The 12,123-nt window shown below is 44.1% G+C and overlaps 1 protein-coding gene across 2 annotated transcripts; it reads left to right on the top strand.

Moving 5' to 3' along the window:
- The first annotated feature begins 744 nt into the window (after positions 1 to 744).
- On the top strand, positions 745 to 11,862 carry BMP4 (bone morphogenetic protein 4). 2 transcript variants are annotated; one of them, XM_088465043.1, is made up of 3 exons: positions 745 to 937; positions 8,435 to 8,808; positions 10,841 to 11,862. In XM_088465043.1, exons 1-3 carry the CDS (start codon positions 933 to 935, stop codon positions 11,680 to 11,682), a joined length of 1,221 nt encoding a protein of 406 aa, XP_088321169.1. In that variant the 5' UTR covers positions 745 to 932; the 3' UTR covers positions 11,683 to 11,862. The 2 variants fall into 2 exon arrangements, with proteins under 2 accessions (XP_088321169.1, XP_088321170.1); XM_088465044.1 differs by lacking the exon at positions 745 to 937 and adding an exon at positions 7,426 to 7,564 and having other exon boundaries at positions 10,841 to 11,861.
- Positions 11,863 to 12,123: the final 261 nt, after the last annotated feature.

Genomic DNA, 12,123 nt, shown 5'->3' with positions numbered 1-12,123 from the left:
ACTGAGATAATGATACATGGGTACAGGGGCCTATCCATTAGCAGATGAAATGAACGATTGAACGATATATCGACCCGGTTGCGAGCGCTCGCCGCTTGCGACCAGGTCTGAATGAGGGCCAGAGTTTGGTAGCCCTGCATTTGTACATCAGTCAGCAATACACAATCGATATGCAAGGTTACAGTCACCTTAGGAGCAGGTGTGCCTTGGTCCCAGATCCACAGGCTCCTGTGCAATACACAGCATTGTACCCTACACCGTGACCACGTAGGGGCAGATCCGCACAACACAAGTAGCCTCAGTCTGAAGGCCCCATACATCAGCAATTGGTTGCAGCAATCGGGCAATTTGCAATCGATTGTGTATAAAAATCCTTCCCTTTTTCAATCTATTGTGGCAATTCTGCAATCGATTGAAAAACGGAAAGATTTTTATACACAATCGATTGCACATTGCTGCAATCAATCTCTGATGTATGGGGGCCTTAATGTGTCTTCCTCTGCTGTAAAGTAATAAAGCAGAAAAGGAAAATGTAATCAGGTTGCACCTGCCTCATCCAGGGCTGCGCACACTCAGATACGCGATGGTCTCTCCAGATCCCCAGCCTACACAAATTCGTGGCTGAAATGGAATGTTCCCTGTATCAGGGTGATCTCATGTGAGCAGTAAGATAAGGCTCCACCTGTGCTGCACCAGACTGGGGGAACAGCTGAGCACTAGTAGTGTGAAAGCCCCCGTGTGACGTCAGCGGCCTGGGGGCAAGGGGGGGGATTTGAAGTTGCAGGAGCTCAGCCAAAGGCTGCTGTGAGCGCTGCCCAGCAGGTAGTTTGCGCAGCCTGGGGAATAAAATGCGCTCCTATACCAGCCTGTCCTGTGCTCCCTCCTCCCCCAGCCTGAATGGAGTATGTCACACTATATGACATTTGCAGGACATGGGGTAAGTCTGTTTTGTGACCTCCAGAAAGAAAAGCAGATTGTGGTATTTGATGGGTTTGTGGCATAAATCTAAAACGACGGTGGGCTGCATGGGGAGTATACTGACAGCTAGCTGGAGTCCCGATTTTATAGACCGGTATGCATCCAGCACCCCCCCTCCCTGTCCTTAATGAGTGTGCATTTCATACTTGTGTGTGCTGCGCCTTTACGCATTTGCCTGGGTTCCGAAACTTCCGTCTGCTCTCAGCAATGTCCCTAATTACTAAGAGGAAGCGTGTGTGTATGTTTTTGATGTTCTGAGCAAAGCATCCAGTGTAAGATTTCAGCTCTCCTACAGGCCTATAAATCAGTTTTAGTACACAAGATTGAGCTTCTCCTGTTGCATGTTTGGTAATCACGATGTGTCTGGTTTGAATTCCTCCATGCAGGAAACTCATGTCCTGTTAAATGAGGGAAAATTAGCAATCTGTTCTAGCTTCTTGTTTTTCTATCAATTCATTTTTATATATTTTTTTATTTTTAAATATCCTAAAGTTATTTCTGTGGAATGTGTCTTGTGTTGAGATATATATATCTATCTCATCAGGCCAGGGGGGCATTGGGTCTCCTCCGCTTAGTAGCTAACACTTCAATAAAAAGGGCACAAGTGATCTGAGAGGGGACAATAATAATAATAAAAAGTTCTCCAAGAAACTCTGTAGAATTGGTTAAACCAAGCTGCAGTTCCTCCTGCACACAGATGACTTTGGAGTTGTCCGCACAGAAGTATCCAGGGTTTTTAATAAGCAGAATGTGTACAGGGTGGACATGTGTTGTCAGTGGCTTTTATTTTGCACTCTGAATTTTGTGTATATAGTAGGTTGCCCCGGTGATCATACACAAACCCAGATGATAGACTATTATTGCTCTTTGCAGAGAGATGATGAAATGTCCCAATGGGTTGTTTTCCTTGGTTTAATTCCTACACACACCATTGCAGAGACACGTCACCGAGCCTCTCTAACCCATATAGGTCATCTGTTTTGTCACTACACAGAAATCAGAATTACTGTACTCCCTCTGCAGATAGTGGGGAGCTATTCCACAGCCCCTCTCTGGTGATGGGGGCGGAATGGAAACCAAAATTCACTTAACTTATTTGTGTCACCCGTGTCCATTTCTATGCAAATAAGAATGTGGTTTAACGTTGGATACAATTTTTAAACATTAGTAATAAAAAAAAGAAAAAAAAATCTTATTACAATCATACATGAATTATTAAATAGACTTTATGGGAACACGTTGTCTGTTTTCTGTCTGTGTATAATGTATATGCGCCCTGCCTATATTGTACCACATCAAACGTATCATTCAGATACTCACAGCAGGTAAACAATAGACTGAGGATATACTGATCTCTGACGCGCTGCGGAATTTGTGTGTGCTATATAAAGGTGGGGTATTTATCAGAGCTTGGAGAGAGATAAAATTGTGAGCGATAAAGTACCAACCAATCAGCTTCTAATTTACACTTTACAGGCTGTTTAAAAAATGATAGGAGCTGATTGGTTGGGATTTTATTTCTTACAAATTTATCTCTCTTCAAGCTTTGATAAATACGTGGTTGTAACTCCTCTATTATATAGCTGTAAAATATGCAGGTTCAGGCAACATGTGGCTTCTCAGCTGTTCTGGAGGTACAGTTCCCAGCATGTTTGACGTGATAGGATTTGTAATTCCCCAACAGTCAGAGGGGGGAATTCAGATGTTTCCCCGTGGCTTGTTTTTTTAGACGCCCGACACAGCAATTCAATTGTTGCTCTGTTGGGGCGTGATAGCCGCCGGCACCGGCATTTCCGCACGCACTCAGGAGTGCGCGAGCAGAAATGTGACCGAAACACCCTGGTTAGGGCGCGCTAACCAGAAATTAAGACGGTTTAGCCGTTTTAGACCGCTGAACCTCGTCTTTCAGTCGGTGAAGAGGGCGATAATTAATGAGCGCCCAGAACATTTGAATAACAAACTGGGCGCTCATTAATTAGCACGCCCAACAAAACAATTGAATCGCCACCAGCGAGCTATAGATTTGTCTACCTGTGCTATTATATGTTCTATAAACGCTGTGCTGTGGCCTGTAACTCAGTTTTTCAACTCCAGCCCCTAAAGGCCCCCATACATCAGAGATTGATTACAGCAATTGTGCAATTTGCAATCGATTGAAAAAGGGAAAGACTTTTATACACAATCAATTGCAAATTGCACGATTGCTGCAATCAATCTCTGATGTATGGGGGCCTTAAGTACGACCAACAGGCCATGTTTTGTGGGTTGCTTTAATCGGGCACAGGTGAGATCCTCCATGTTGCTGGGTCAGTAATTATCCCACCTGATTCCACAGACAGAAATCCACAAATCATGAACTGCCGGGAAAACTTGAAGGTTGAGAATCAATGATCTACACAGCCCTAGGGCCGAATTCAATTAGCCGCGAAAAGTGCATTTCGTGAATTTGCGTTATTCACCTGTTTTCAAAGTATCTCCGTATTCAATTCCCCGGAGGTCTCACTCCATAAGGAAACAATCTGGCAAAAAAGTTTATCCAACAAGAGGCAGGAGAAAGGAAGTGCAAAATCCATATTTTGGGGTACAAATGTGGGGACTTAGTTCAGAACCCTTTGGACACCCTCCTAATGACTAATTAGGCAAAACAATGTAAAAAATTATCTTAATTCACCCCAAAAAAGACATGTAATTTTTGGGGCGAAAATGTAAAAAGTGTTTGAAAATGGATAAAAAGTGGGGGGGCCTGGTATTTTGGGGGCTATATGGATGAATCGGGTGTTTTTGAGATTGCAGGAGGCTGCGGCAGGTGTATTTTTGAATTTTTTTTTTTAAATCTTAATTTTAAAGACATCAAAATATACTAGTAACCATTTACATGTACCCCAAATTTAACCACGGTACTTATTTATACAAAAAAAAAAAAAGGTTGCTTTCTATAATTTTTCCACACATATGCAAATATGCATATAACAGCCCTTTGCAACAAAATAAGTTCACTAAATACTTTTATTAGGGCTACTACCACTATTCTATATTTATTTCCAGGGTCAGTGAAGCTTTTTATGGGGTACAGACTGATTTACCCCCAAAAAGAGGTCCTTTTCGCTAGTTTTGCCTGTCTTGCAATTGATTAGGGCAAAAAGCTGGGTCACGCATGGAGAAAACAACGCTTCAAAACAGGCGAATGCGGCTAATTCAGTCCGCTTTTTGCCAGACGGCACTTATCGCGGCTTATTGAATTCGGCCCCTAGACGGATCATGCATTGGGCAGCCTAGGCCTCGAAAAGGCCTCCTCGGAGCCTGGATCTTCCTAAGACATTTTTATGATTTTTTGCACAACAGTGGGTGGAAATGGACCCCCAAACCAATATGTTGGGACTTAATTGGGCTCTGCTCACCATATACGTACAAATTAAGGTAAGTCCTAAGGGACTGTGATAACCCTTTTCTGTATATTAGGAATCCTAATACAGAGCAGGCTGCATGTCATTCCTTCTGATGCATATTAATATGACAACTGATTGTAAGGGGTAAATTTACTAAGATGGGAGTTCTATTTAAGAAGTGATGTTGCCCATAGCAACCAATCAGATTCTACTTCTCGTTTATCTAGCACCTTCTAGAACACAGGTTCTCAAACTCGATCCTCAGGACCCCAAACAGTGCATGTTTTGTAGGACTCCTCACATAATCACAAGTGAGATATTCGCTCCACCTATGGATCTTTTAAATTGTGTCAGTGAGTAATGAGTACACCTGTGCACCTGCTGGGTGACCTGCAAAATGTGAACTGTGTGTGGTCCTGAGGACCGAGTTTGAGAACCACTGTTCTAGAAGATAATACCTGGAATCTGGTTGCTATGGGCAACATCACTTCTTAATAGAACATTATTAGTAAATGTACCCCTAATACTCTTCTAATAGCATTACCATGCATGCCCCATACATATCCCTTATCTATAATTGACAGTTTACACACTCCATTGTGTTGATTGTAAATGTGCAGTTATTATTTACAAAACAGTGGCACACTCTCAGCCATCTATAGTGGGTTTACGGAAATCTTACCTGAGTCACCAAGTGCCAAAGGCCTTTATATTGGGTCAGCGAGGTGTAAACAAGTGGGTGACTATACGTTTAGCAATTTGATTATGATGTGTATTAGCGGGGAGGACGGCTTTGCTCTTGTTTCCTGTATTGGAGGGAGTTTTTTTGACACTTTCTATCTCTGTGTGTTTTGTGTCTGCAGTGTTTACCTTGAGTTCTGAAACAGGGATTATTTATTTATTTATTTATTTACTATGAGAACATTTTACAGAATAATACTCATGAACTAAATCTATAATTCAGACTTTTCTGCAATCCCCAATATTTATCATACCTGTGGTCTGACGAAGCTAGACTAGTGTGTGACACATTATCAGCTACCAAGTCACTGTAGGTATATAAAATCTGATTTATATCTTTGTTTCTTATTCCATTTCTAATATGAAATTGTGTCTAAATTGAAAAACTGTAGTGGTTTTGCTTTAATAAATATCGTTTTTTTTATGGAATTACCTTTTATAGGTAAATGATAACCTATCAGTGTGGGGACCTTCAAAATCAATGTGACAATTGACTCTCATTAGCAGAGATGGAGCATTGGGACACTAAGGTGGTAGAGGTGTGGGGACACGTTGAGATAGGAGCCAGGAACCAGTTAGAGCGGAGGTGAGAGGGCTGAGGGTGACTGTAGAAGGTGAAAAACGAAGGGTGGGCTCTAACGTGAGAGGTTATTGTAAAGGACGGGTCACAGGATGGGCCCCTGATCTAACAAATGGCTGATATCTCCAGGCTGGCCCGCTAACCCCACAGGCCAGACTGTAATACGTGTGTATTCTACTGCTTGGCAACATCTCAGATCACAGGGCTGTAAAGTGCCCATACATTGAATAGATAAGAACTTTTAATTAAGGGCACATTTTCTGTTCATGATTGATATGATGACGGGCAGCAGCTCCTGATAGTGTGTAGCTGTACACAAATTCGCCCTACAGTACTGTGATCTGGGCTATATATTTCTTCTTCCAAGCAATTTGTTTTTCACAGCTGGTGGATCTATTTCTGTTGTGGAACTATAAGTCCCATCATGTCCACAGGGCATCTGGAATGTCACAGATTGCTTGCCTCTGTAATAAACTTCATTGCAAGTTAAGTTTCATGCTTAAGATTATTATTATTATTATTATTACTATTATTTTATATGGGATTCTCATGGCCAGTGAGCTTTGTGACTCTAGTGCAGTGGTCGGGGAACAGGGGTAAATTACCCCACATGGGGTAAAAATTAAATTCCTGGGGGTAATGGATGGAGAGCCGGGCATGCATATGAATCATTCTATAATATAGAGTGATTCATATGCATGCCCGGCTGTGCCGCAGGGAGGCTCTAAGCCGGGCGCCCGCTGAGATGTTATTACCAGCGGGCGCCCTGCTCCTTCCCTGCAGCGCCACGTTAGCCGGAGGCTGGAGTTCTCTTGTGCACTCCAGCTTCTGGCTCTCTCTATGCGCACAATGGGAGAGATGTCATGACGTCTCTACCAGAGTTCCGAGAAGCAGCCGGGATGACAGGACGGCGGCAGATGCAGGAGTGGGGATTAAGGTAAGTGTTTGTTTGGTTTTTTTGTACAAGCGGCACTACAGGGGCATAACTATGGGGGCATTTTATGGGGGCACTACTATATGATTTCCTTCCTTTCATATCAAGGGGGTAACGTCGGCGTATCTAAATAAATTTTGGGGTAAAAGGTAAAAAAGTTCCCTGACCCCTGGTCTAGTGAATGCTTTGCCTCTGTGTGCTGCAAGTGACTGGGGGGTGTGGATGTCCTTTGTGCAAGAATTGGGTGGGGGGGATGTGTAATGGCCCCAAGAATGCTAATGGCACACCTGTGAACAAGGTGGAGGGCTGCCCTGCACTGGCTGCTGTCTGGTCCAGGGTAGGTCAGTTAACCCTGCGCCTGGCAGTGCCAAGCAATACGGGCACAGTGACAGGCCAGCCAGATGCAGCCTGCTGGGCTGGCCCCTGTCTAGGTAAGCAGCAGGGATTTAAGTGAGCTCGTCAAACAAGCAAACATGTAACAGTATCTCCTGTGTGTGTATGTGTATGTGTGTGCCCAGCTAATCAGGGGCCAATTTGTATACAATGATGGCTTAGTAGAGCTGCCTGTGCCCTCTCATCTCAGGCAGCCCCAATGCAGATGTGCAATTGCTATTAAAGAGAGAAGTGGGAAGAGTCTGCTCTTATATCAGGACGCCCGGTAGGTAGGAGGGGGTTGTGTGATTGACAGCCCCCCCCCCCCCCCTCTCCCTCCTCCCGGAGCAGATCGCGCCACGTGACCCCGGAGGGGGGCTGGAAGTAAAACAGACTTGTGTCTGGCCGGAGCCTCATTATAGTCATTCCGGGAGCCAGCTCCATTCCCTGCTATCATCCCGATCTCTGCACACACTGCCTCCGAGCCCACTCAGCCTTTTGCAACCCATTTTTCCCCCCAAGATTGGCTGTCAAGGAATCATGGACTGTTTTTCTATGCCTTGTTTTCTGTCAGTGAGTAGACTTTCATTTTTTTATTCCTCTCTCCCCCTCCTCACTCTCCGCACCCCTCATCATGCACCGCTCAGGTCCCTGCAGAGCAGCAGCAGCATCGCTGCAGGTTTGGGATGTGTTGCAATAGCCTATGACAGTGCCATGGTCCTCACTGGATCCCTGGTGTAAGCCAGAGAGAGCAGGAGCTGGTGACCCCTCTTCTCACCCCCCCCCCCTTTTTCCCCAGACCCTCCAATGTGTTGAGTGTGTGCAGATCAGCTGCTGCTGGGCATCCCCGGGGTGTGTTGTGTGTAAGAGCAGCTCCCTCTAATGCCACCGGGTCCCAGCTGCCCAGTGCACTGGCTGAGATGAGGAGGATTTGCCCAGTGCATTGACAGGAGTGGCACAGTCTCATTCAGTGGCACCGGGACTGCAGAGTGCAGAGCTAGGGGATTATCCCTGGAGAGGGTGCAGTGAGTGCATTGCTGTGTGGATGCCCTGGCAGAGTGATTGGTGAGACGCACTTTACATTTTTTTTTTTTTTTTTTTTGGGGTGGGTTATTTTTTTTTTTTTGTGCCAGTGGCTGGGTGATTGAAGTGCTCCTTTTAAAGCCAAGACAGTGAGATTGCAATGCACTGCCTGTTTATTCTGAGATAACTGTGTAAATAGCCCCAGAGACAGCGACTTATAGCAGGATGAGGGCCATCTGATAATGAGCCAGTAAACAAGTGAGACCCAACAATATGGTAGGCGCCCCCCTCTCCTGCCCTGGGACGCTTCTTACCCTGGGGGCTGCTTTTGTCCTCCTTGTCTCTCTAGCACTTTGATTTTAGCCCCTTTTTCACCCCAAGCATCCTATTTATTTGCATGTATTGTGTTCTACACCCCAGAGACACCATGATTCCTGGTAACCGAATGCTGATGGTCATTTTATTATGCCAAGTGCTGCTAGGAGGCGCTAACCATGCTAGTCTCATCCCCGAGACTGGGAGGAAGAAAGTGGCCGAGATTCAGGGCCAAGCGGGCGGAAGGAGGTCCGCTCAGAGCCATGAGCTCTTGCGGGACTTTGAGGCGACGCTGCTGCAGATGTTTGGCCTCCGAAAGCGCCCGCAACCCAGCAAGGAGGTGGTGGTGCCCGCCTACATGCGGGATTTGTACCGGCTACAGTCTGCAGAGGAAGAGGACGACCTTCGGGAGATCAGCCTGGAGTATCCGGAAAGACCAACTAGCCGTGCCAATACTGTGAGGAGCTTCCATCATGAAGGTGGGTGTCTGAAACAAGTGATGTTGTCTCTTAGGATGTCCAGTATTTATCAGCAAAGGTGGCGTAATCCACTAAATTGTGTTTAAAGGTTGTCTGTTACCTGTATAGCAAATCGGAGCATCAGTGGTACTTCCAGAAGTTAGAGCACTGTGCACTTAATGAGCAACCTATGATTGCCCTTTGGCTTTAGTAGTAAAGCAGCCGTCCAACTGCTTCCAATGGTCATAAGATCTGACTGTCGTCTTTACCCAGCCTGACCTTTATCCAGTGCCATTGCAGAGGTAGCAGCACCCCTATTTAATCCTAATGACATACCTACCCCCAGAATGCATAATGCTTCACATCATACCTACTGCAGTCTTCAGTCTTGTCTGTTCCAGTATTGTGTCCTCACATCGTTACCTATTCTAATGTAAGGTCTTGGTAACTCCTGCCATTGTCCTATTTGTATAGAGGTGCTGAAGAACTGACCATCCCCCCCTTAATTTACATTATACACTTTCCAGAGCAGTGTTAATTTAGCTGTGTAAATTAGCCCTGTAACCACCACAAGATTACATCTGTTTTATTCCTGACCTGATGTATGGAAGAGAAGCCTTTGCTGGCTCATTACAAAAGTGACTTTCCTGGTCACTCCCTTGTTATCACTGTATCTTGCTCTCCCATAGCTTGAATTATCAGGCACTTACAATGCAGGAGTCCGTCCCTGTTCTTGGATTTACAAGCATTCAGCAATTCTGGGAAAACCCTGGAAAATGTGGTTCTGGGAGTATTTTAAGTAAAACAAAAAATTTTTTGCTTTGCATACTCTCAGCACCTGCAAATGGGACGCACTGCGGGTATGCTGGAAAGATTTCTGCCAGGCAGTCTAGAACCAAAAATACACTTACACCTGTGTTCCTGTGAAACTTTGCTTAATCAGTATTATAGTTTCTTTGTTTCCCCCAAAATATCCCATGAATCTCCCTGCAAAGAAATAACATTAAGGGCACAATTTTTTATTGTTAGTACATATGCATTGGTCTGTGTAGTAGGTAGTCGTTCTATAGCCAAAGTGGCAACCTGCGGCTCTTCACTTTTCTGGAACGGCAATACCCTGTTGGCCAAGCTGGGACTTGTAGTCCTACAATATTGGGAGAGCTATCCGACCCTGAGATGTGGAAATAAGCTGTTGGAGTGTCTGCTTTTCACCTGTCCTGTGCCAAGTCATGTTGTTTAGTGAAAACATAGTTTAGTAAGCCTTTTCAGTCTCTTGCGTTACCAGTACACGCAGTATCAATTTCTGGTGTATTATTTCCAGTTTAGGACCAAGGAATTAATTGTGTTTTCTGCTAATGGCACTGTGAACTTCCTGAGCAGCAAACATACAAAAAAGCAAAATATATATAAATGCATATTTACGTTAAATCAATGACTTTGGTCCATTTTGTTATAAGCCACTTTATGAGAGCCCCCTCTCTCTCTCATCAAAGGGATAGGTGTAGCTCCCTGTTTTTTCCACTCGTTTTAATACTTAAAGTACACTTAGTGTATTTAACGCTACAGCCCTGTGTTTGTAAGATTTGTTCAATGAAGCCTTGTAATCCGATCCAAATGTTTCCTAACGGATGTTTCTTTCCCAAAGTAAATCTGAGTTATTAATCCACAGCATCATTACTGTGCTGGAATTTGCTCTCCCCCCCCCACCTCTGAAATAGGATCAACAAGGCATGCTCTATGTTTTTCAAAATTGCTGGATATCCCAGCAATACACTTCAGGTTCAAAAAGAAACCTTGTATGTGATCTAGGCTGCCAAGTGATTTTGAACGTGGAAAGCGAAGGTCTTGCGGCATGTATCACAAAGGGCTAAACATCGACCAAAAACAAAACACACTCCTGTCACTCCCCTCCACTTAAGACGGGGGGGAAATTTGTTCTTAAGTCGATGTTTGGAAACTTGTGAGGCCATGTCCAGACTCCTTGTGATAGGTTAATGGAATAAATATTCACTCTTCCCATTTTTTATTTTTTTTATTTATTTCTTTTCCTTAGAACACTTGGAGAATATACCGGGAACAGCGGAAAACGTCAGTGTCCGTTTTTTCTTCAATCTCAGCAGCGTTCCAGAGAATGAGGTGATCTCTTCCGCAGAGCTAAGACTTTACAGAGAGCAGGTAGACCATTGGCCTACATGGGAAGAAGGCTCCCACAGGATAAATATATATGAAGTCATGAAGCCGCTGACTTCTAACGGACAGGTGGTTACTAGGCTACTGGACACAAGACTGATCCACCACAATGTGACTCGGTGGGAAAGTTTTGACGTAAGCCCTGCGATCATGAGGTGGACTCAAGACAAGGAGATAAACCATGGGCTTGCAGTCGAGGTAACGTACCTCAACCAGACTAAAACTCACCAAGGGAAGCATGTCAGGATTAGCCGATCTTTATTACCTCAAGTCGATGTCGACTGGTCACAGATGAGGCCACTTTTAGTCACGTTTAGCCATGATGGCAGGGGACATGCACTGACTAGGAGGTCGAAAAGAAGCCCTAAACAGCAGAGAGCCCGCAAAAAAAACAAAAATTGTCGCAGGCATTCCCTGTACGTTGATTTCAGCGATGTTGGCTGGAATGATTGGATTGTGGCACCCCCTGGATATCAGGCTTATTACTGTAATGGTGATTGCCCGTTTCCCTTGGCTGACCATCTGAACTCAACCAACCATGCTATTGTGCAAACTCTGGTTAACTCGGTTAACTCAAGCATCCCAAAAGCATGCTGTGTTCCTACAGAACTGAGCGCCATTTCCATGCTCTATTTGGACGAGTATGACAAAGTTGTCCTTAAAAACTATCAGGAGATGGTGGTAGAGGGGTGTGGATGCCGTTAAACCCAAACAGACTGCTCATCACCAGCTGAACTTCTTACAATCAAACATTCACCTTGACCTTATTTATGTCTTCTACGTGCAAATGTTTTGACAATATGATCATATATTTTGACAAAATATATTTATAACAACATATTAAAAGAAAAAAAATAAAATAAGTCATTATTTTCAAAAAAAAAAGCTACTTTATTTGTACAGTTGTTTATAAATGTACATTTGGATGAATTTGGATATATATGGGAATAGAGGCTATTTTTTTTTTTTTTTTTTTGTCTTTCTAGGAATGGCTTTTTTTTATAGCCTTAATATTTATTGGTAATGTGGCTTAAATCCTCCATCCTAAAAGAATGTAAATTAGTCCAAGGCATATTGCAGTCTGCCAGTCACAGTGGGACTTGTATTTACAGCCTCTGGGGGACTAAACTGCTTTATTCGCTAACC

The sequence above is a fragment of the Taudactylus pleione genome, unplaced genomic scaffold (assembly GCF_031769625.1).
Source record: "Taudactylus pleione unplaced genomic scaffold, aTauple2 ptg001818l, whole genome shotgun sequence".
Taxonomy (NCBI): domain Eukaryota; kingdom Metazoa; phylum Chordata; class Amphibia; order Anura; family Myobatrachidae; genus Taudactylus; species Taudactylus pleione.
Note: the sequence above shows the minus strand (reverse complement) of the source record. Positions and strands in the feature narration are given on the sequence as shown.